The 20,147-nt window shown below is 38.1% G+C and overlaps 1 protein-coding gene and 1 long non-coding RNA gene across 2 annotated transcripts; both read left to right on the top strand.

The window, feature by feature from the left end:
• The first annotated feature begins 4,676 nt into the window (after nucleotides 1-4,676).
• Nucleotides 4,677-14,968, top strand: LOC138328514 (uncharacterized). Its single transcript, XR_011209219.1, has 3 exons — nucleotides 4,677-4,842; nucleotides 5,515-5,821; nucleotides 14,780-14,968. It is a non-coding gene; the product is annotated as an uncharacterized lncRNA (long non-coding RNA).
• A 71-nt stretch (nucleotides 14,969-15,039) lies between these two features.
• On the top strand, nucleotides 15,040-18,431 carry LOC138328512 (uncharacterized). Its single transcript, XM_069275346.1, has 3 exons — nucleotides 15,040-15,416; nucleotides 16,708-16,911; nucleotides 17,709-18,431. Exons 1-3 carry the CDS (start codon nucleotides 15,080-15,082, stop codon nucleotides 18,386-18,388), a joined length of 1,221 nt encoding a protein of 406 aa, XP_069131447.1. The 5' UTR covers nucleotides 15,040-15,079; the 3' UTR covers nucleotides 18,389-18,431.
• The last annotated feature ends 1,716 nt before the right edge of the window (nucleotides 18,432-20,147 follow it).

The raw sequence follows: 20,147 nt of genomic DNA, 5'->3' as shown, positions 1-20,147 counted from the left end.
CTCCCTGGTTTACACCTTGGAATGTTTGAAAGCATTTTTGGTCACAATGATCTTTGAATCAAAACCAGTTTGATTGGTGACATTATTAAGATATTTTGTACTTAACATTTTATCATATCACTGTACACTGTGTCTGTGTCTTAAATATATTAAACTCAAAATTATACACAAAGTTAAGGAATATTTTACACTTCACAATGAGTTCAAGATCAGACACATCAGTTGTTTCATCAAAGCGAGGTCTGTGCTCAAATAGGGGGTGAGATACAACGAATATAAAACAAATTATATCGTTTAAAAACATTTTTTTCTAGACGCATTGCTAAGAAATACAACTTCAGAACCCTAAGTTGTTAATAAGATAAAACGACTCGGACAACTTTGAAATGAAGATGAAATAATTTCTGCTTCGAACTGCATGCTTTACCTACAGGTACTTTGTGGTTGTATTGAAGATATAATTAAAGGTTTTTTAGGAGGTGATAAATGGAAATTTTACAAATCAACTTGGCCCAGGCGTTCCAAAAAAGTAAACTTTCTCTGCTTCATTGACGACATCCTTCTAATCCGTATTAAATCAGAGTTGCTTCCCTTTGAACATTTAATAGATGAGAATAGGTTAATCAAATAAAGGAATTGATGGCGGCAATAATTTGAATCTTCATGACATATTAACAAATTTGAAACATGTCTGACTTCAAATCCACATAATCCTTATGTGTTCATAAAGCTTGTCAAATGGTCTTCATATTTTATCCTTGAAACTATGCGGCTGTATGCGCCATTGGTATAATTTATCAAGGGATTTCGAAAACCGAAACAGCGTTATTTTTTTTGAGAAAAAAAAAACTCTACTGTACATTAAGTAAAGATATAAGAAAGTTGCAATTATTACATTTATTTTACAGTTGTAAAGTCGCGTCAGATGATATTGTTTGAAGTATAAGTTCTTCCATCCTGAATACTCCAGGGGTTCCGATCACTTATGATTTCTACACACCTGGACTATCTCATAGTAAAACTGGAGGCAGTTCAGGGGAACAAATACGAACCAATCACAGATCTGCAATTTTTTTCTTTGAAGACCACAGAGAGAGCGAAGCCCATCTTTAAAGCCACACAGTCAACCACAGTGTACTGTTATACGGCTCTTTTATGTACATCAAAGGAATAAACTACCTTCTCTGTTATGTTGCCTCAAGTATTACTATGAGACAGTCCAGTGATGTAGAGATTGTAAGTGATCGGAACCCCTGGAGTATCGAGGATGAAGTTCTTCGGGATCGTAATGACTCGTGAGAAGTAAGATTCCTGTTATTTGGTTGGTTTCTGTACTGTTTCTGTCCTCCCTCCAAACCCACCATTACAGTGTATATTTTTATTATTGTAAATGAACTTGCGGCGGCATAATTTTGCCTTTTTACACATACATAACGATTTTTTTACGTGTTTTAACTTTGAAAGATTATTTTTCAGAAATTAAACAATCATCTTAATACCCGAAATTTAATTACACGCGGAAACAAGTTGGCATACGATAAACGATGCTACATAAAATATAGATTACGCATTAAGCCGCAAGTCAACTCGTAGAATTATAGAATTATAATTTTAAGATATTTTTTCTTGAAAAAATAGAATCTATATGGATTCCAATGTCTGCTGTACTCGTCTGACCTTATAGTGTCAGACGAGTTTGATGGTGGACCAAAGAGAGACAACTCTAGCGAGTGAATGTGTGTTAGACTATGATATTATCTTTAAATCAAGATGTATCATAAAGGTTATGTGATAAATAGAACTTTACACTCAAGACTCTGTAATATGGAATTAATCAAACTCGTTACATAATTTTCAGATATGCCACTCGCCTAGCTTGTTGGGGATTTCGCAATTTCATATTTAATAAAAGTTCCAAATGGTTGAACCAGAAACATTACCATTGTGCGTTAAACTACGATATAATTGAATAAGAAAAAAAAAGTAAATGCATAAATAACCTTAGTACTTTTTAGCTGTGTCACAGAAATGTCTATACCTACACTACCCTACCTAATCTATATTAACCTAACAAAACCTACAACCTGTAGTCTGTGGTGGCTTGCAATAAGCTTTATCTTTTCGAATACCAGCAGAGGATCTTTAACCTGCATGGCGTGACTGACCGTACACCGGACCTCGGATTGGCGTCCTTTCCGAAGGACAGACTGAGTATATACAATTTTGGTACTTTTTGTAGTAAAACGTAGTAAAGCAAGTCACGTGCTTATACCTCATTCATGCCATTGGCTGAAATATAGAAACGCATTATGGGTAACTAGGGATCACGTGTTTACTTACAAATATAGTGATACATGTAGTTTGCCTGCCAATGTTCGGTAAAAATGATTTATTTGAAAATATTTAGACTACAAAATGTTATTATATTGCATGGATATCATTTTGTCATGCACATATGTACTGTTTTACTATAAATAATGGTTTGAAATGAGTTATAAAACTGTCATTTTCATATTTAATCTGTAAATGCTATAATGCGAATTGACCAATTCAATCGGTCTAAACTGGCTAATCTGGGATCAGCGAAGATCGGCTACTCCCGGCTAAATTCCTAGAATTCTAAATTCATATTTACTTGCTTTAGGTTTCAGAACAGATAAATATAACACAAAAGCAAGTCAAAGTAAACACACAATCATATTCATGAACACTACTTACCCATAAAACAATTCCATATTTTGGCAAATGGCATGAATGAAGTATAAGCATGTGACTTTTTTTACTACGTTTTACTACAAAGAACTCACGAGTGTTTTGTACTATTATGGTCTCCCGCAGACCGTGGTTTCATTTCCAACATTTGAAATTGCTAAGCAATATTATCATATTATTGCTTAATTTCCATATTTTTTCAACCAAATGGTTAAGCTTCCACGTAGCCCACTTACATGTAGCTTTTTCGGAAGCTAATACTTGTATTCGTAGTATTTCCCGACGTGTAGCTGCCATGTAAGCACATAAGCCCGTGCATGCACATCATTTTCCTATGTATGTGTATTAAGGTCGAGAAATTCTAATTGTCGAGGGACGTTTGGAATGTACTGGTCAGTAACTTTGTAGTTTTGTGTCTATGTTTTTGTGAAACTCGTTTTAGAATGAGTATACCATGTGTATACATGTTACCACGTTTTAGAATGAGTATACCACGGGTATACGTGTACCACGTTTTAGAATGAGTATACCACGAGTGACGTGTGAGAGTGACAGTCTATTCATTGTAAAAGAGTATTGGAAAGTATATATAAAAACTGTATAATGTATTACCTGTAATATTCGCGACTAGCCAAGCTCGCCTTCGTATCAACAAGCAATAGTGTAACGTCAGGTCATAAAAGCTACTAACATGTAGGTCCCTCATGATGGACTGCCAGTTAGTTTTAAGAGGTTAATGGTATTTTTTTTTTTTTTTTTTTTTTTGCCCGAGAGGAATTTAATTTGATTCTAGGCATTTCAGGTTTGGAAGCAGAGGATAAGAGATCATAGTATGGAGAACATGAATGTTTGAGTTTTTATGTGGTGATGCTCATTCTGTATGTGGATTAATTAGACCGAAGCAGCTGTCTCTTAAAATGAGCTCATTTTTTTTTTTTTTTTTTTTTTTTTTTGTTATCGTAATGAAGGAATACAAAAAAGAAAATGAGCTCATTTTAAGAGACAGATGATTTGGTCTGTATGTGAATGTATGTATTTTGTACTCACATACGTTTCGTAAAGTTTATCTGGTGAAATCATAGCATGAACAATATGAAAGTAAGAAATAAAGATGTTACCTATATGTTGGGGGATGATTTCAACTTTGCAAATTCTAAATCATGAACCGATCTTCTTGCTAAGAGATGGGATAAATTTCATATCTTGCAAGTCAGTATTTATAAGTGCATATTCATTGAACACTTAGCATCAAAGATAACGTACTTACCTGAAATAATATTTTAAAATGAATTCATTTCCTATGACATCACGAGACTAAAACATATTTGATATATCCTACAGATGTATCAGTATGACCTATTTAATGTTAACTAAATAGCATAATGGTAGAACACGTAAAACCTGCCAAAAGTGACCAAATGGCAACATTTGAAATCTATATTTTATTTTTTCCATGCGGGAGACTTCCACGGACCCTTTTGCAACCTTTATTTCTCGCCTGTGGCGCTCACTTAAAAAAAAGTGCTTGCACATGCATCCAACACCCTTCAGCTACAGTACGCGCCTGTTTTCTCATCCTGATCTATCACAGAGTTCACTCAGTCACTGGGATATATTACTATGATTATTATTATTTCCTTTTTATAATGATATACCTAATACCTAATAATGGAATAAAGTTGAAATGATCTACATGTAGCTCGAATGCACATCGTTTACGTTTTAAAATCGGTCTGGGTCGATATTGAGCATGGCGTACACTTATATCTAGCACATACATTCATACTTTTGTTCCTTTAGACGCTTGATTTCTATTGGCGAAACAAGTAAATCGTCTTTCTGACAACGACGAAGCAGAAGTTTGTTTGTCAACACGTTTGCGTTATGGAAGTTTTCCATAAAATCAACGCCTTTAAAGATTCTGAAAGAGGAACGATTACTCAAGAAAGTACTGAAGATGTCATGTTCCTAAATTTAGACTTTTTGTATTTTATTACAATTTTATTTGCAATCCGGAACTTTCCGGAATTTGCAGTCCGGGTGTTAGTCTAGCCTAATTTTAGATTCGACTCAGGTTGTCAACATGCCGGGCCACGGCTAAATCAAAGGAAAATTTAGGTCCCCCACAGGGTAGGTTTATTCCCTGTCCATATATTGTTTATATGTATTTTTGTCTACCATATGATTGTAAACATTATTCAGTCATTGTGATTATTTCACGATGGTTTATTTGCCAATTTTAGTCATTTGATTATCGTTGATCATGTATCGTCTGCAGGAGCACATGTACAGTGCTCATAAGTCATATTTTAGGACCCTGCGTGTCACTAGTATAGCATATGTTGATTAGAGGTATTATATAAGTATGTTTACTAGATAGGTATAATGTGAATAAGCCTTTTAGATAGATATAATTACTGTTTTGATCGAGGTATGATTTAGTCAATTCGTCCTCTTATAATTACATGTGTATACATGGGACGAAATGTCTTACTAGGCAAACTTTATTATAGATAACAATTTATTATAAATAATGTACTTAGAGACATTCTGTCTGAAGGTGAATGCATATATATTTGTGTTCATATATAGAAATATTGTCAAATAGGAAATCCAGGTAATTTACATGTGTAATTTTGTTCTCATATCTCATTATTTACACTTATTATCTCTGGTCAATTATATGTATAGTTATCAAAGTATTGAGGGTACTGAGATAGATTAAGTTTCAATTAGGCATGTGTAGTTATAAGGACACATTGTACATCTGTCTTATTGTGCCTTTATTTTCATATGTTGTAGTCTTTTACCTTCCTCTGGGAAGTTCTGTGCTTTGGATAACCACCTTCCTCCGGGGAGTTTTGTGAATCGAATACCTTCCTCCGGGGAGTTCAGTGAAAGGAATAACTACCTTCCTCCGGGAAGTTCAATGTAAAGAGATGTACCTTCCTCTGGGGAGATTTGCGAAATAAACAAGTGAACCTACAGAAATCTGAGTCGTGTCATAAACACCACAGTAAAAGACCTGCGATCCAGACCTATAGGAATTCATCATCAACAACAATGAGTATGGCAAGCGAGACACGTACCAGGAACTTAACACCAGAAGGCGAGACAATGTTTCAAGCCGTTGTTCAAGACTATTCTAAAAAAGTTGGGTGAAATTAGGAGCTACAATTCATGATTTGATCCATAGGATAATCATTAATGCTGAAGAAGGTTTGTTAGAAGAATTACTCGTAAACAAATCTCTCTACATAGATGTTTCAGACAAATTCATGGTTTTTCTTCAGAGGACAAGAACAGCAGATAGTTTAAGAGAACTCGCTAGTCACAAACTTGTTCGTGAAAGTATTCTTTCCAAGATTGATTCCGCAGACAGAGGCCCTCCAACAAAGGAAGACAAGGCACGGTCACAAACATCGTTTTGTTCCAGTCGATCCCGTAGATCCTCAGTTGATTACATACTTACTAAACAGAGACTAAAACATGAAAGAGCAAAGGTGAACATGGAGTTTATGGAAAAGGAGGCAAAAGTATTAAAACAACAAACTGAAGTCGACATAAGTCTGAAATTACTTAGATCGAAAAGAGACCTAAAAGAAGCAGAGGCAGAACTCCATGCTGTACAGGAACTAATTGAGGAAGATAAGAACAGCCTTGATAGTCATGTGATACAGCTACGTACAGAAGCCTTTGTAAACGATACTGTGAATTTTGTAGGGAAGGATATCAACCAGGCAGATCAGCCGAGTCCAGAACCAATACAGAACCTCCCTCCGCTTCCTGATTTCAGTAACATTACAGCTGATCAATTCACCAGCCCTCCACTTCGTCCAACTGCTCCAACCTTCCAACCGGCTTTATCGGAGTTCCCATTTTCAAATCAACTGCCAAAGGAAACCCCTCAGGTTAAGTTTGTTACACACCGTCCTATAAGACCTCCAGTACAATCTACACCACTGGAGGCACACGTACCACAGTTTGTCATCCCAGATTCTCCTCATATCGCTTCATCTCAATGGGGCTCTCCTGAACAACATCCAGCCACACCTAGTCCAGCTATGATTAACAGCAGTTGTAAGGACACTACGGAACTCACCAAGTTCATGATAAAAAAGGATCTTTTGTTGTCAAGATTCACTCAGTTCTCGGATGAACCACAAAGATTCATGCTATGGAAAGCCAGTTTCAAGAACATTATAAGAGAGCTTGATGTCACTGTTACAGAAGAACTTGATCTTTTAGTAAGATGGTTGGGCCCAGAATCCTCTAAACAGGCATTAAGTCTTAGAGCAGCACACTCCCATGATGAGAGGTTAGCACTTACCAAGATATGGGATAGGATCGACAGCAGGTATGGTTCTCCGGAGCTTGTGGTACAGTCATTTCAAAGGAGGCTAGATCAATTCCCTAGGCTATCTAACAAGGATAATCTGAAGATGTATGAACTTTCTGATTTACTGACTGAGATGCAATCCTTAAAGGAAAACGTGATGTACACTGCTTCGTTGGCTCATTTAGACTCTTCAGCTGGAGTGAAGCCTATAGTCAACAAACTTCCATCGTTCGTACAGCGGAAATGGACGGACATGGCCTTTAGGCACAAGAAAGATCAAAACATCCTCTATCCACCATTTAGTGTCTTCTCCAGTTTCGTAGCGGGTATGGCTGAAAGAATGAATGATCCAGGACTTCAATTGGACCCTCCTCAGTCAACTCAAACCAAGGTATCAGAGAGTGCTACAGGGAAGAGGAGTGGAAATATGAAGGTTTCTAGTAAAAAGACTGATGTAGAGAAACAAAACCCTCCGACTCACATATGTCCTATTCACGGTGAAGGTGCCCATCACACCTTGAAAGACTGTTGCTTATTCTTATCCAAGCCTGTACCTGATAGGAAGGATATTCTGAAAAAACATGGTTACTGCTTTAAATGTTGTAATGACAAACATCTAGCGAAATCCTGCAAAGTCACGGTGAAGTGTGAGATTTGTGGTGGAAGTCGGCACCCTACTATACTCCATATAGAAGACTACTCCCAGAATCCTACTTCAGTCCATGGAGGGGAGCATATCTCTACCACTGTCTCAGGACAACATAACAGTACTCAGGCCTGCTGTACGCAAGTGTGTAAAAACCCGACAGGAATGGGTAAATCATGTTCAAAAACTGTACTTGTCAAAGTATATCCCTAATGGAGAGCAACACAAGGCTATTCGCCTATACGCAGTCATAGATGACCAGAGTAATGCTAGTTTAGCCAAAACTGCATTTTTCGACAGATTTGGAGAAAACGGTCAATATACAGAGTACACCATGGCGTCCTGTTCTGGAGTAATTCCTTGCTCTGGGAGGAAAGCCCAAGGATACGTGGTGGAGTCAATAGATGGAGAGTTTTCCCTTAACCTTCCAGTCCTCCTGGAATGTGACAATATCCCGAATAACCGGAATGAAATCCCTACTCCTGAGGCAGCTCGAGTTCATTCCCATTTGCAGGGAATCGCTCAACAAATTCAACCATTAGATCACAACGCAGATATCTTGATGTTAATAGGACGCGACATGCCTACTGCGCATCATGTCATGGACCAAAGGATAGGACCCATGGACGGACCATACGCCCAACGTCTCAAACTTGGATGGGTTATTATTGGAGAAGTATGTCTGGGCAAGGTACACCAGACATCCTATATTACTACGAATAAGGTACATACCCTCATTGATGGACGACCCACATTGATGGAACCCTGTCCTAACTGTTTTGATTTCAAAGAGGACAATCCCAGAACAACCACCTTCCCGTTGTTTGCCAAGACTCAACACGACGATAAGCCTGGCCACTCGATTGAGGATAAACAATTCCTGCGTGTGATGAACACAGGTTTCAAGAAAAACAGTCATGGTCAGTGGGAAGCACCTCTACCGTTAAGGCCAGATCGTCCGCGATTGCCTGACAATCGAGCCCAGAGCCTACGGAGAGCAATGATACTGGATACCAGTCTCCGTAGAGATCAGCGTAAACATTCTCATATGATGGAATTCATGTCTAAAGTCTTGGAAAAGGGACATGCAGAAATTGCCCCAGATCTCGCATCAGAAGAAGAGCGATGGTACTTACCGCTGTTTGGAATATACCATCCTAAAAAGCCAAACAAGATTCGCTGTGTTTTTGACTCCTCTGCAAAGGAAAATGGCCTTTCTCTCAACAGCGTGCTAATGACCGGTCCAGATCTCACTAACAGTTTACTTGGTGTGTTACTCAGGTTTCGAAAGGATCCAGTTGCAGTTATGGCTGATGTAGAACAAATGTTCTACTGCTTTAAAGTAGTCCAGGAACACCGTAACCTTCTACGATTCTTCTGGTATGCCGACAACTCCATTTCGAACCCACTGATTGAGTATCGCATGACTTCCCATGTTTTTGGGAACTCGCCATCACCAGCAGTTGCCTCGTACGGTCTAAGAAAGGCAGCAGAGAATTCTGACAAGGACGTACAGGAGTTTGTATCAAGGAATTTCTACGTGGATGATGGTCTTACATCTACCCCTGATGCAACTACAGCCGTATCACTCATTAAGAGAACCCAAAGGAGTTTACACGAGAATGGTGGAATTAGACTTCACAAAATTGCATCCAATTCTGAAGAAGTTTTGAAAGCATTCCAGCCAGATGACATAGCTGGAGATATTAGAGATCTTGATCTTACAACAGACTGCCCGCCAGTACAGAGAAGCCTCGGGTTGCACTGGAATCTGACATCAGACTCATTTATGTTTAGCGTGGGAGTCACTGAAAAGGCTTACACAAAAAAGAGGTCTTTTATCGATTATCAACGGTATCTTTGACCCCATAGGATTTGCAGCTCCAGTGATTCTGCGAGGAAGACTGCTTTTCCGAGATCTTGTGGGATCATCACCCAAATGGGACGAGCCTCTACCAGAGGAACGAAGACAAGAATGGGAAGCATGGTGCAATTCCCTCGAGAGACTATGCGCATGTTCTGTCCCTAGACAATACTTTCCTGGTGCCATTTATCAGGATTTGGAGAAGAAGGTTTGCATATTCTCAGACGCCTCAAAAGATGCTGTAGCAGCAGTGGCCTTCCTTCAGACCAGCGATCAGCATGGTATGAGCTTCTTGTTGGGAAAGGCAAAGACAGCACCACAACATGGACATACAATACCGCGCCTCGAGCTTTGTGCAGCGGTCTTAGCGACAGAGCTTGGTCGTACTATAAATGAGCAATTGGACATTCCACCTGAAAACATGCACTTTTATTCAGACAGCATGGTAGTGCTTGGATATCTACACAACAGAGTTAGGCGGTTCTACGTTTATGTAGGCAATCGGGTGGACAGGATCCTCAGCTTTACGAAACCAACACAGTGGAGTCACATTCCTTCTGAAAGTAACCCTGCTGATGAAGGAACTAGATGTGTAAATGCTTGTGATCTGCAGGAAAGTATGTGGCTCAATGGAACAAGTGTCTTGACTGAGGAAAGGAGTACGTCTGAGACTGAAAGATATCCACTTGTTCAACCGACACATGACCTAGAGGTTAGACCAGAAGTCCAGGTCCTCAAGACCTCATCTTCCCCATCACTTTGTATTGGAGCTGAACGGATCAAACATTTCTCTACTTGGAAATCATTGGTAAGAGGCATCGCTTACCTCAAGTCCCTTGCAATCATCAGGAAAAACCCGTCCGTGGGACGAACCAGACAGGTCACCCCAGAACTAATTGAAAAGTCTCGGATTTTCATCCTCAAAGATGTTCAGGAACAGGTCTACAATGAGGAATTACAGTGTCTCAGGGAATCAAAGGCAGTACCTAGTAATAGCAGCATCTCATCCTTAACACCGATTCTGGACCAGGACGGCATTCTTCGAGTTGGTGGTCGTCTCAACCGTTCAAACTTTTCTTTGGAAGAGCGAAATCCAATTATAGTGCCAGGTAAACATCATGTGGCTCGACTTCTTATCGAACACTTTCATGCAGAGGTCCGTCACCAGGGTAGGCATCTGACCGAGGGTGCTGTACGATCAGGAGGTTACTGGGTGACCGGCGCCAAACGTTTGATTTCCTCAATCCTCCAAGCATGTATGAAATGTCATCGACTTCGCGGGAAATTTAGTCATCAGCAAATGGCAGATCTTCCGCCTGATAGACTTGAGCCATGTGCGCCATTTACGTATGTAGGTGTAGACGTTTTCGGCCCATGGAGCATTACTTCCAGACGCACTAGAGGGGGCACTGCACTGTCTAAACGATGGGCTGTGCTTTTTACCTGTCTTGTGACAAGAGCTGTTCATATAGAGGTTATTGAAGAGATGTCATCATCATCTTTTATTAACGCCTTACGCCGGTTCTTCTCTATTCGCGGACCTGTACGCGAGTTTCGCTCTGATAATGGAACTAACTTCGTAGGATCTACAGAAGACATGGGTTTTCAGACAATCAACGTGGATGAACCTAAATTCGCGAATTACATGTTAGAGAACAGTACTGTCTGGCGCTTCAACCCGCCACACGCGTCCCATATGGGCGGCGCGTGGGAACGCATGATTGGCACAGCGAGAAGGATCTTAGACTCCATGCTGATAGACATGAAGGGTAGAGCTCTAACTCATGAAATACTTACCACTTTGATGGCAGAGGTAGTGGCCATCATGAATTCAAGACCTATTGCACCTGTGTCTAGTGATCCTCAAGACGCCACTGTACTTTCACCATCTGTGCTACTGACTCAGAAGACCTCATGCCCATCTTCAGTGTGTTGTGAACATCTCAATCAGAAAGACCTTTACAGACATCAGTGGAAATGTGTCCAAGTACTGGCTGAAGAGTTTTGGAAGAAATGGCGGAGAGAGAGTACCTCCTCAACTTGCAGACGCGTACCAAATGGCAGAAACCGCAGAGGAATCTTCAAGAAGGGGACATCGTTCTTATGAAGGATCGGAGTGTCGCGCGCATGGAATGGCCTCTTGCAGTTGTTAACCGTGTGTTCATAAGTGAAGACAAATTAGTGCGAAAAGTGGAAATCCGTGTGGTCAGAGATGGCAAAACAACATACTTTGTTAGACCAGTTACCGAAGTTGTGTTTCTTAACAGCCCAGAGTGACTTCAAGGAATTAAATAAATATGGAAATACTCTTTGCTTGTATTAGAATCATTCAGACATTCTTTTATGTGATATTACCTAAGTTTATTTGCATTGAACATAACATTTTTGTTTAAGTAGTGATATAGATATATCAGGAGGGGAGTGTCATGTTCCTAAATTTAGACTTTTTAGCCCACCATCATCAGATGGTGGGCTATTCAAATCGCTTTTTGTCCGTGGTCCGTCGTCCGTCCGTCCGTCCGTCCGTCCGTCCGTCCGTCCGTCCTTCCGTCCGTTAACATTTCTTGTTACCGCTATTTCTCGGAAAGGGCTGAAGGGATCTTTCTCAAATTTCATATGTAGGTTCCCCTAGGGCCCTAGTTGTGCATATTGCATTTTAGGACCGATCGGTTAACAAGATGGCCGCCAGGCCGCCATCTTGGATTTTGATAGTTAAAGTTTGTTACCGCTATTTCTCAGAAAGTACTGAAGGGATCTCTCTCAAATTTCACATGTAGGTTCCCCTAGGGCCCTAGTTGTGCATATTGCATTTTAGGACCGATCGGTTAACAAGATGGCCGCCAGGCCGCCATCTTGGATTTTGATAGTTAAAGTTTGTTACCGCTATTTCTCAGAAAGTACTGAAGGGATCTCTCTCAAATTTCACATGTAGGTTCCCTTAGGGCCCTAGTTGTGCATATTGCATTTTAGGACCGATCGGTTAACAAAATGGCCGCCAGGCCGCCATCTTGGATTTTGATTGTTAAAGTTTGTTACCGCTATTTCTCAGAAAGTACTGAAGGGATCTCTCTCAAATTTTACATGTAGGTTCCCCTAGGGCCCTTGTTGTGCATATTGCATTTTAGGACCGTTCGGTCAACAAGATGGCCGCCAGGCCGCCATCTTGGATTTTGATAGTTAAAGTTTGTTACCGCTATTTCTCAGAAAGTACTGAAGGGATCTCTCTCAAATTTCACATGTAGGTTCCCCTAGGGCCCTAGTTGTGCATATTGCATTTTAGGACCGATCGGTTAACAAGATGGCTGCCAGGCCGCCATCTTGGATTTTGATAGTTAAAGTTTGTTACCGCTATTTCTCAGAAAGTACTGAAGGGATCTCTCTCAAATTTCACATGTAGGTTTCCCTAGGGCCCTAGTTGTGCATATTGCATTTTAGGACCGATCGGTTAACAAAATGGCCACCAGGCCGCCATCTTGGATTTTGATTGTTAAAGTTTGTTACCGCTATTTCTCAGAAAGTACTGAAGGGACTCTCTCTCATATTTCACATGTAGGTTCCCCTAGGGCCCTTGTTGTGCATATTGCATTTTAGGACCGATCGGTCAACAAGATGGCCGCCAGGCCGCCATCTTGGATTTTGATAGTTAAAGTTTGTTACCGCTATTTCTCAGAAAGTACTGAAGGGATCTCTCTCAAATTTCACATGTAGGTTCCCCTAGGGCCCTAGTTGTGCATATTGCATTTTAGGACTGATCGGTTAACAAGATGGCCGCCAGGCCGCCATCTTGGATTTTGATTGTTAAAGTTTGTTACCGCTATTTCTCAGAAAGTACTGAAGGGATCTCTCTCAAATTTCTTATGTAGGTTCCCCTAGGGCCCTTGTTGTGCATATTTCATTTTGGGACCGATCGGTCAAAAAGATGGCCGCCATGCCGCCATCTTGGATTTTGATAGTTGAAGTTTGTTACCGCTATTTCTCAGAAAGTACTGAAGGGATATGTCTCAAATTTCATGTGCAGGTTCCCTTAGGTCCCTAATTACATTTTGGGTCCGAACGGTCAACAAGATGGCCGACAGGCCACCATTTTGAATTTTGATAATTGAAGTTTGTTACCGCTATTTCTCAGAAAGTACTGAAGTGATCTGTCTCAAATTTTATATGTAGGTACTCCTAGGACCTGCATATTGCATATTGGGACTGATCGGTCAACAACATCTTTGATTTTGATTATTGAAGTTTGTCAGTGTTATATATCTCAGAAAGTACTGAAAAGATCTTTCTCAAATTTTAGATGTAGTAATATGTAGTAAAAAGTTGAAAAGCAGAGAAAAGATCCGTCTTTCTATTGTCAGACATAGATCATTCTTTGGTGGGCGCCAAGATCCCTCTGGGATCTCTTGTTGTATTTTATTACAATTTTATTTGCAATCCGGAACTTTCCGGAATTTGCAGTCCGGGTGTTAGTCTAGCCTAATTTTAGATTCGACTCAGGTTGTCAACATGCCGGGCCACGGCTAAATCAAAGGAAAATTTAGGTCCCCCACAGGGTAGGTTTATTCCCTGTCCATATATTGTTTATATGTATTTTTGTCTACCATATGATTGTAAACATTATTCAGTCATTGTGATTATTTCACGATGGTTTATTTGCCAATTTTAGTCATTTGATTATCGTTGATCATGTATCGTCTGCAGGAGCACATGTACAGTGCTCATAAGTCATATTTTAGGACCCTGCGTGTCACTAGTATAGCATATGTTGATTAGAGGTATTATATAAGTATGTTTACTAGATAGGTATAATGTGAATAAGCCTTTTAGATAGATATAATTACTGTTTTGATCGAGGTATGATTTAGTCAATTCGTCCTCTTATAATTACATGTGTATACATGGGACGAAATGTCTTACTAGGCAAACTTTATTATAGATAACAATTTATTATAAATAATGTACTTAGAGACATTCTGTCTGAAGGTGAATGCATATATATTGTGTTCATATATAGAAATATTGTCAAATAGGAAATCCAGGTAATTTACATGTGTAATTTTGTTCTCATATCTCATTATTTACACTTATTATCTCTGGTCAATTATATGTATAGTTATCAAAGTATTGAGGGTACTGAGATAGATTAAGTTTCAATTAGGCATGTGTAGTTATAAGGACACATTGTACATCTGTCTTATTGTGCCTTTATTTTCATATGTTGTAGTCTTTTACCTTCCTCTGGGAAGTTCTGTGCTTTGGATAACCACCTTCCTCCGGGGAGTTTTGTGAATCGAATACCTTCCTCCGGGGAGTTCAGTGAAAGGAATAACTACCTTCCTCCGGGAAGTTCAATGTAAAGAGATGTACCTTCCTCTGGGGAGATTTGCGAAATAAACAAGTGAACCTACAGAAATCTGAGTCGTGTCATAAACACCACAGAAGAATATAATTGAAAGCGACAAGTCTGTCATTAATTTATTTAACAACGACGAAGCAGAAGTTTGTTTGTCAACACGTTTGCGTTATGGAAGTTTTCCATAAAATCAACGCCTTTAAAGATTCTGAAGAAGAAAGATTACTCAAGAAAGTACTGAAGAATATAATTGAAAGCGACAAGTCTGTCATTAATTTAGTAATCGACTCATGTAATGGAAAACGTGGATGTACATTCTCGGAAGCAAGTGTGGAGCTTGCACCGTACGTTCACGAGGATTTTTATGCTGACGATTTTGGATTGATTCCCATGAAACTGCTATTCAAGTTATGTATTTTGGAAGATTTTGTAGGAAAAGGAGTCGATTCTGCAATGGACGACAAAGAAAGAGCCGCTGCTTACCTGACAATAATGGAATTTATTCAAGGTAGATTTTTTACCCTCTTTGACGCAAAGCTAACAAGGCTTTTAACATTACAAGCCTTTTGCATTGTGATTACATGTAGGTTTTCTCTATCCTATAGATACTTCAGTTCGTGGAGAAGAATCTAAAAATACGTTATCAGATATATTTAATCACATATTGTTTATAAGTCCATTGACATTGTGAATGGAATTTCTGAACTAAATTTATTGAAACACTACAGAAACAAATACATGTAATACACAAATCTCAAACTGGTTAAAATCATCTGCTTGCCTATTGTTTCTCCGCTTACTGCGTTTGTAGCTTAGCTTATAGTAATTATATAAGCGGAGACCAATACGCAAGCAGCTGATTTTAGTCAGATACATTTATCATGTAGCTTAGGCCTAAAAAAAAATATGTATGTTTCAGGTACCCCTACCTACCCTAGTTTTTACTTCTGACCCTACATATTTTATCACACTTTTTTAACACAAAAATGTTGTGTATATGAAGTTTTCAACTTAGATTTTTACGCATGCTTTAAGTTTATCCAGATAAAGTTCAATTACGAATATGGTAATGGCAAATAAAAGACTTCTAGCCAGCCTAAAGCCTGAAAGACAACCTACATATATTATTAAATTACTTTTTAATGTAGTTATAAAGCCACTTGACCCCTCCCTCACCCCTCCTAAAAAAATAGAATAAAAAAATGAAATAAAAAAAAATCCCGACCGACCTACCCTATTTTTTTCAGTCAAGTAACCTGAAACATGCATATCATTTTTTTTGGCCTTAAATCTGAACAACTTGGGATATCTATAATGTACATTGTGTGTATATATATATACATACAATACTGTACATGTAATTATAAATGTACAAATGCACAGGTGTGTAGGTGTTTACATGTATGTCATGATTGAGTTCATTTTATGCAGTTATTTTTAATATAAATCTGAACACTTTTCAAATTAAAAATAATTTTTTTTGATATCCTTAACTTTTTTCTTATTTTCAAAAATAAATGAATAAACAAATAAAAAATATTCACTGTAAATAAACATCTTACATCACTCTCCATTCCTCCAAGTGGCCACAAAGCACATTTAATTTCTAATAGTCCGACTGATAAAGAAGAAACAGTTATCTTGCAATTGGCCATTTCTAATAGTCCGACTGATAAAGAAGAAACAGTTATCTTGCAATTGGCCATTTCAAAAAAAAAAAAAAAAAAAAAATACAGGGTACTCAAATAAAGAATTTATGAATTGTGCAATAAACATGATTATGTTCATTTGTATTGCAGAACGCAGAATGCATGGAAAGGCAATAAAGGAAATATCTCAAACGTCTGATGAAACTTCGACTTCCCTTACAGTGGCTCTTGCTCAGCATCTGTTCTCACAGCTGATTCCAAACAAGAACTACTTGGTAGATGGTATGGCAGAAAAACTTCCTGAAAAGTGTCCACACTGTCAAGCTAACATAGAAGCTGGAAATACATCATTAGGTGAGGATATTAGAAATACAGTTCAACCTCGTTAACTCAAACTTCTTCAAGTTTTATGACTTCAAAATGTTCTGCTGTTTCCAGTAAATATATCGTCCCAATAAGCGCCAATGCCAGGGGCTTTGAAAATTGAGGAAAAAAACGGGTGCTTAATAGGACCAAAGTTGGACTATAGTCTACATAAAATTGCATAATCTTTCACAGAAGTTAGCCAAATTAAATCAATTTGCAGAAGACAGAAGACATCAAATGAAGAAACCATTGTATAAGCTAACATTTTTATTTGGATATTTTTCATGCAGCGTATACACAGGTTCCGTATTGTGCCAGAAAATAAATATGGTACATTTTACATATTTTCATTTTTTAGTGTGCAATTTGAAATTAGTGAAATTGAGGGCTCAGAAGGGGAGGGGCACTAGTATATGAGGCGCTTACCGGGTGGAATACAGTAACTCAAATTAACCAGATACCTCAAAGTATTATCATGGCTTTGCTCACTTTAATTTATAGCAGTATTAAAATTGACTGTAATATCACAGGGGCTTGGCATGAAGTTCTAACAATTTGTATTATTGTATTTATATCATTGGTTGGAACTTTGTGCTAGGTCCCTGTGTGTAATATAGTCTACCAAACAGAAAAAAAACTAGATTACAGTACACCAACTGGACCTTTTGATGATTCAAAATTTTAAAGAATAAAAAGAAAAGAAATAAAAAGTCAAGAATTCCAAGCTTTATGTACTCAAAGTATTTCAAACTTTCATTATGTGTATGAATTATTTGATTTTTCAGGGTCAGCATTCACCTGGCATGGTAGAGCGGAAGTCCTTGTCAATGAAACCATGGCTGTAAGAATTGTCAAAGAGGACTCATCACAAAATGAAGGTACTGATGAAAATTTCGGAGAGGATTTAGATCCAGAAGTCAAGAAAAGGCGATCAGAAACTGAGGAATTGCCAGACACAAAGACTGAAATTTGTCTGGAATGTGGAGATGCTAATAAAAATGTTCTTTTAGACTTACATACCATTGATAAGGTTGTAGCTGAAGCAATAACTAATTCATTTGCACAAGTCAATACGAAGAAGTCTTTAGATGATCTTTTTATTCCCACATTCTCTTGTTCAAGTGATTGTGTTTCTGTTTTCCTGTACCACCCGACAAAGGACATTCTACTTGAGAGCACCGATTTGTTGAATTTATGGAATGTGACCTTTACAGAAAATTTGCTTTCCTTGCATACTGTAGTTTGGCTGTGGCTCTTTCTTAACTTTACAACGTTCATGGTGTCGGGGACACAACTGGAGGAGAATGTGAAACTGGACAAATCTAAATTCCACGAGTATATGAAGGACAGATTGAAATTTTATCAGAATTTAGAAACAGGAATGCCATTTTGTGTTAAGGAAGCACAAAGACCAGTATCGGAGGATTTGAAATTGTATTGTTATATCAGGCAGCCCAGAGAGTAGCCTATAGGCGTCTTTGATCCACAATAAAATGTATTACTACTGATTTGATTTCTGATTTCCTTCTGACTATATAATTCAAGATTATTAGTCTTCCTGCGATGAAAATTCACAGAAACACACTGCAATATAACACAGCAGAAAATTGAATCTCGAGATCCTCAATAGTTTTTCAAAGGGATCCAAAGTCATTATTCAGGTAGGTTTCTGGAAGGACATTTGACTCAATGTTTGTGAAAGGTTTTCTTATGTTATTATTGTTTTGTTGTTGTTTTTGTTGTTGTTTTTTACCGTTTGTTTTGGAAAGGTAGTGGGCCTTTAATTAGCTACTGTTGTAGCGACAAAGATATCACCTTCTGAAAGTCAGTCAGAAGGTGATATTTTTTTCCGCTTCAACAGTAGCTAGCTTTGAATGTGCCCATGTTCTCTACAGTACAGGGTCAGGGTCATTATGTGTCTTTATCAAGGTGTGTTTTTTTTCAGTCAAGGCTATTCCATCACAATAACACCAAAAGAACAGATTTCCATAAATTTGTTCTGAACTTTTATAATTAATTATCAAATTCTGTATCAATAACCATTTTAATCTATATATATATAGTTGTGTTATGCTTTGGATATTAGGAAATTTACAGATAAGATATTGACTTGAAGTAGAACAAACAGAAAATGGTTGACTTGATTATTAAGAATTAGCATACTTTTTTCAGTTAACATCATTAATGATGACTTCATCTTATACATTATGCTAGATAGGAATGTTTTGGGAGGCTGTGGCATGTTCGCTTTCGTCTCCTTGTAACTGTTGGACACACATCTATTTTATAGTGCTATCTCACTGAAGCACACCCCATAGATACCAATAGCACACCTACCCCAATCACATGTTGACAAGTGAGATGATCACCTCTAATTTATATTGTTAGTGTCTTCTTCTAGACACTGTTAGTGTCTTCTTCTAACATTGCCTAACTCGTTTATTTCATTCTCATATTTAATACTGAAACAAAATCTGATTTTACCAATTACTGTTTCGTTGAAAACGTCAAAAGCAAAAACTTGAGGGATACAACACAAAGGAATACACAAGGGTCCGGACTAGACAATGGTTGATTTTGGAAAGTTATGCTATATTTCTGGATCATGTTAATTAAAGATGCTCCACCGCTGACAAATGGTATTTTTTGATAATCAAAAACAGCAGCAGACGATTTAGCATATTTATTCAGTAACTTAAGTTACTTACTTTACACCATTACCGCCATTGAAAAGTTTGAGCTTCTAATTTTACTTCAAGTCAAAAATATGAAAAAACAATTAAATATGAAAAAACAATTAATTGCATCACGAAAAAATTTCCGTGGCACTATATCCTATATGGAATGAAGTACTGATTGCTCATGATCCAAAGGCAAAATGAATTATTTTATATTATTTTTTTTGTGTTAATTAGACTTATGTATACAGGATTAAACACTAATTATTGTTCAAATGATGAATATCATTTATGCTCTGTCGGCGGTGGAGCATCTTTAATATTATAATTAGTTCCGTTGTTATTATCAAGTGAATTATCGTTTGCATCCTTCGTCGCTATATCGTTAGATTCGTTTGTCGTTTTATCGTCATTAGCATTTGTCATTGTTGGGGAAGCAGTATTTGCGTTTCCATCGTTAGAATTTGCATTGTCTGCGGATTCCTGCAACCTTTGGACCCAGGCTCGAGCCTGCGCTGAGCGAGGGTAGTTACGGACAACAATGTC

Source organism: Argopecten irradians, chromosome 7 (assembly GCF_041381155.1).
Source record: "Argopecten irradians isolate NY chromosome 7, Ai_NY, whole genome shotgun sequence".
NCBI classification, from domain to species: Eukaryota; Metazoa; Mollusca; class Bivalvia; order Pectinida; family Pectinidae; genus Argopecten; species Argopecten irradians.
The sequence above is the reverse complement of the archived record's forward strand: the minus strand, read 5'-3'. Positions and strand labels throughout refer to the sequence as shown.

Coding starts and splice junctions, on each gene's coding strand:
- LOC138328512 (XM_069275346.1), top strand. CDS start 15,080: ATGGAAGTTTTCCATAAAATCAACGCCTTTAAAGATTCTGAAGAAGAA. Junction 15,417..16,707: donor AATAATGGAATTTATTCAAG/GTAGATTTTTTA, acceptor TTTGTATTGCAG/AACGCAGAATGCATGGAAAG. Junction 16,912..17,708: donor AGCTGGAAATACATCATTAG/GTGAGGATATTA, acceptor TTGATTTTTCAG/GGTCAGCATTCACCTGGCAT.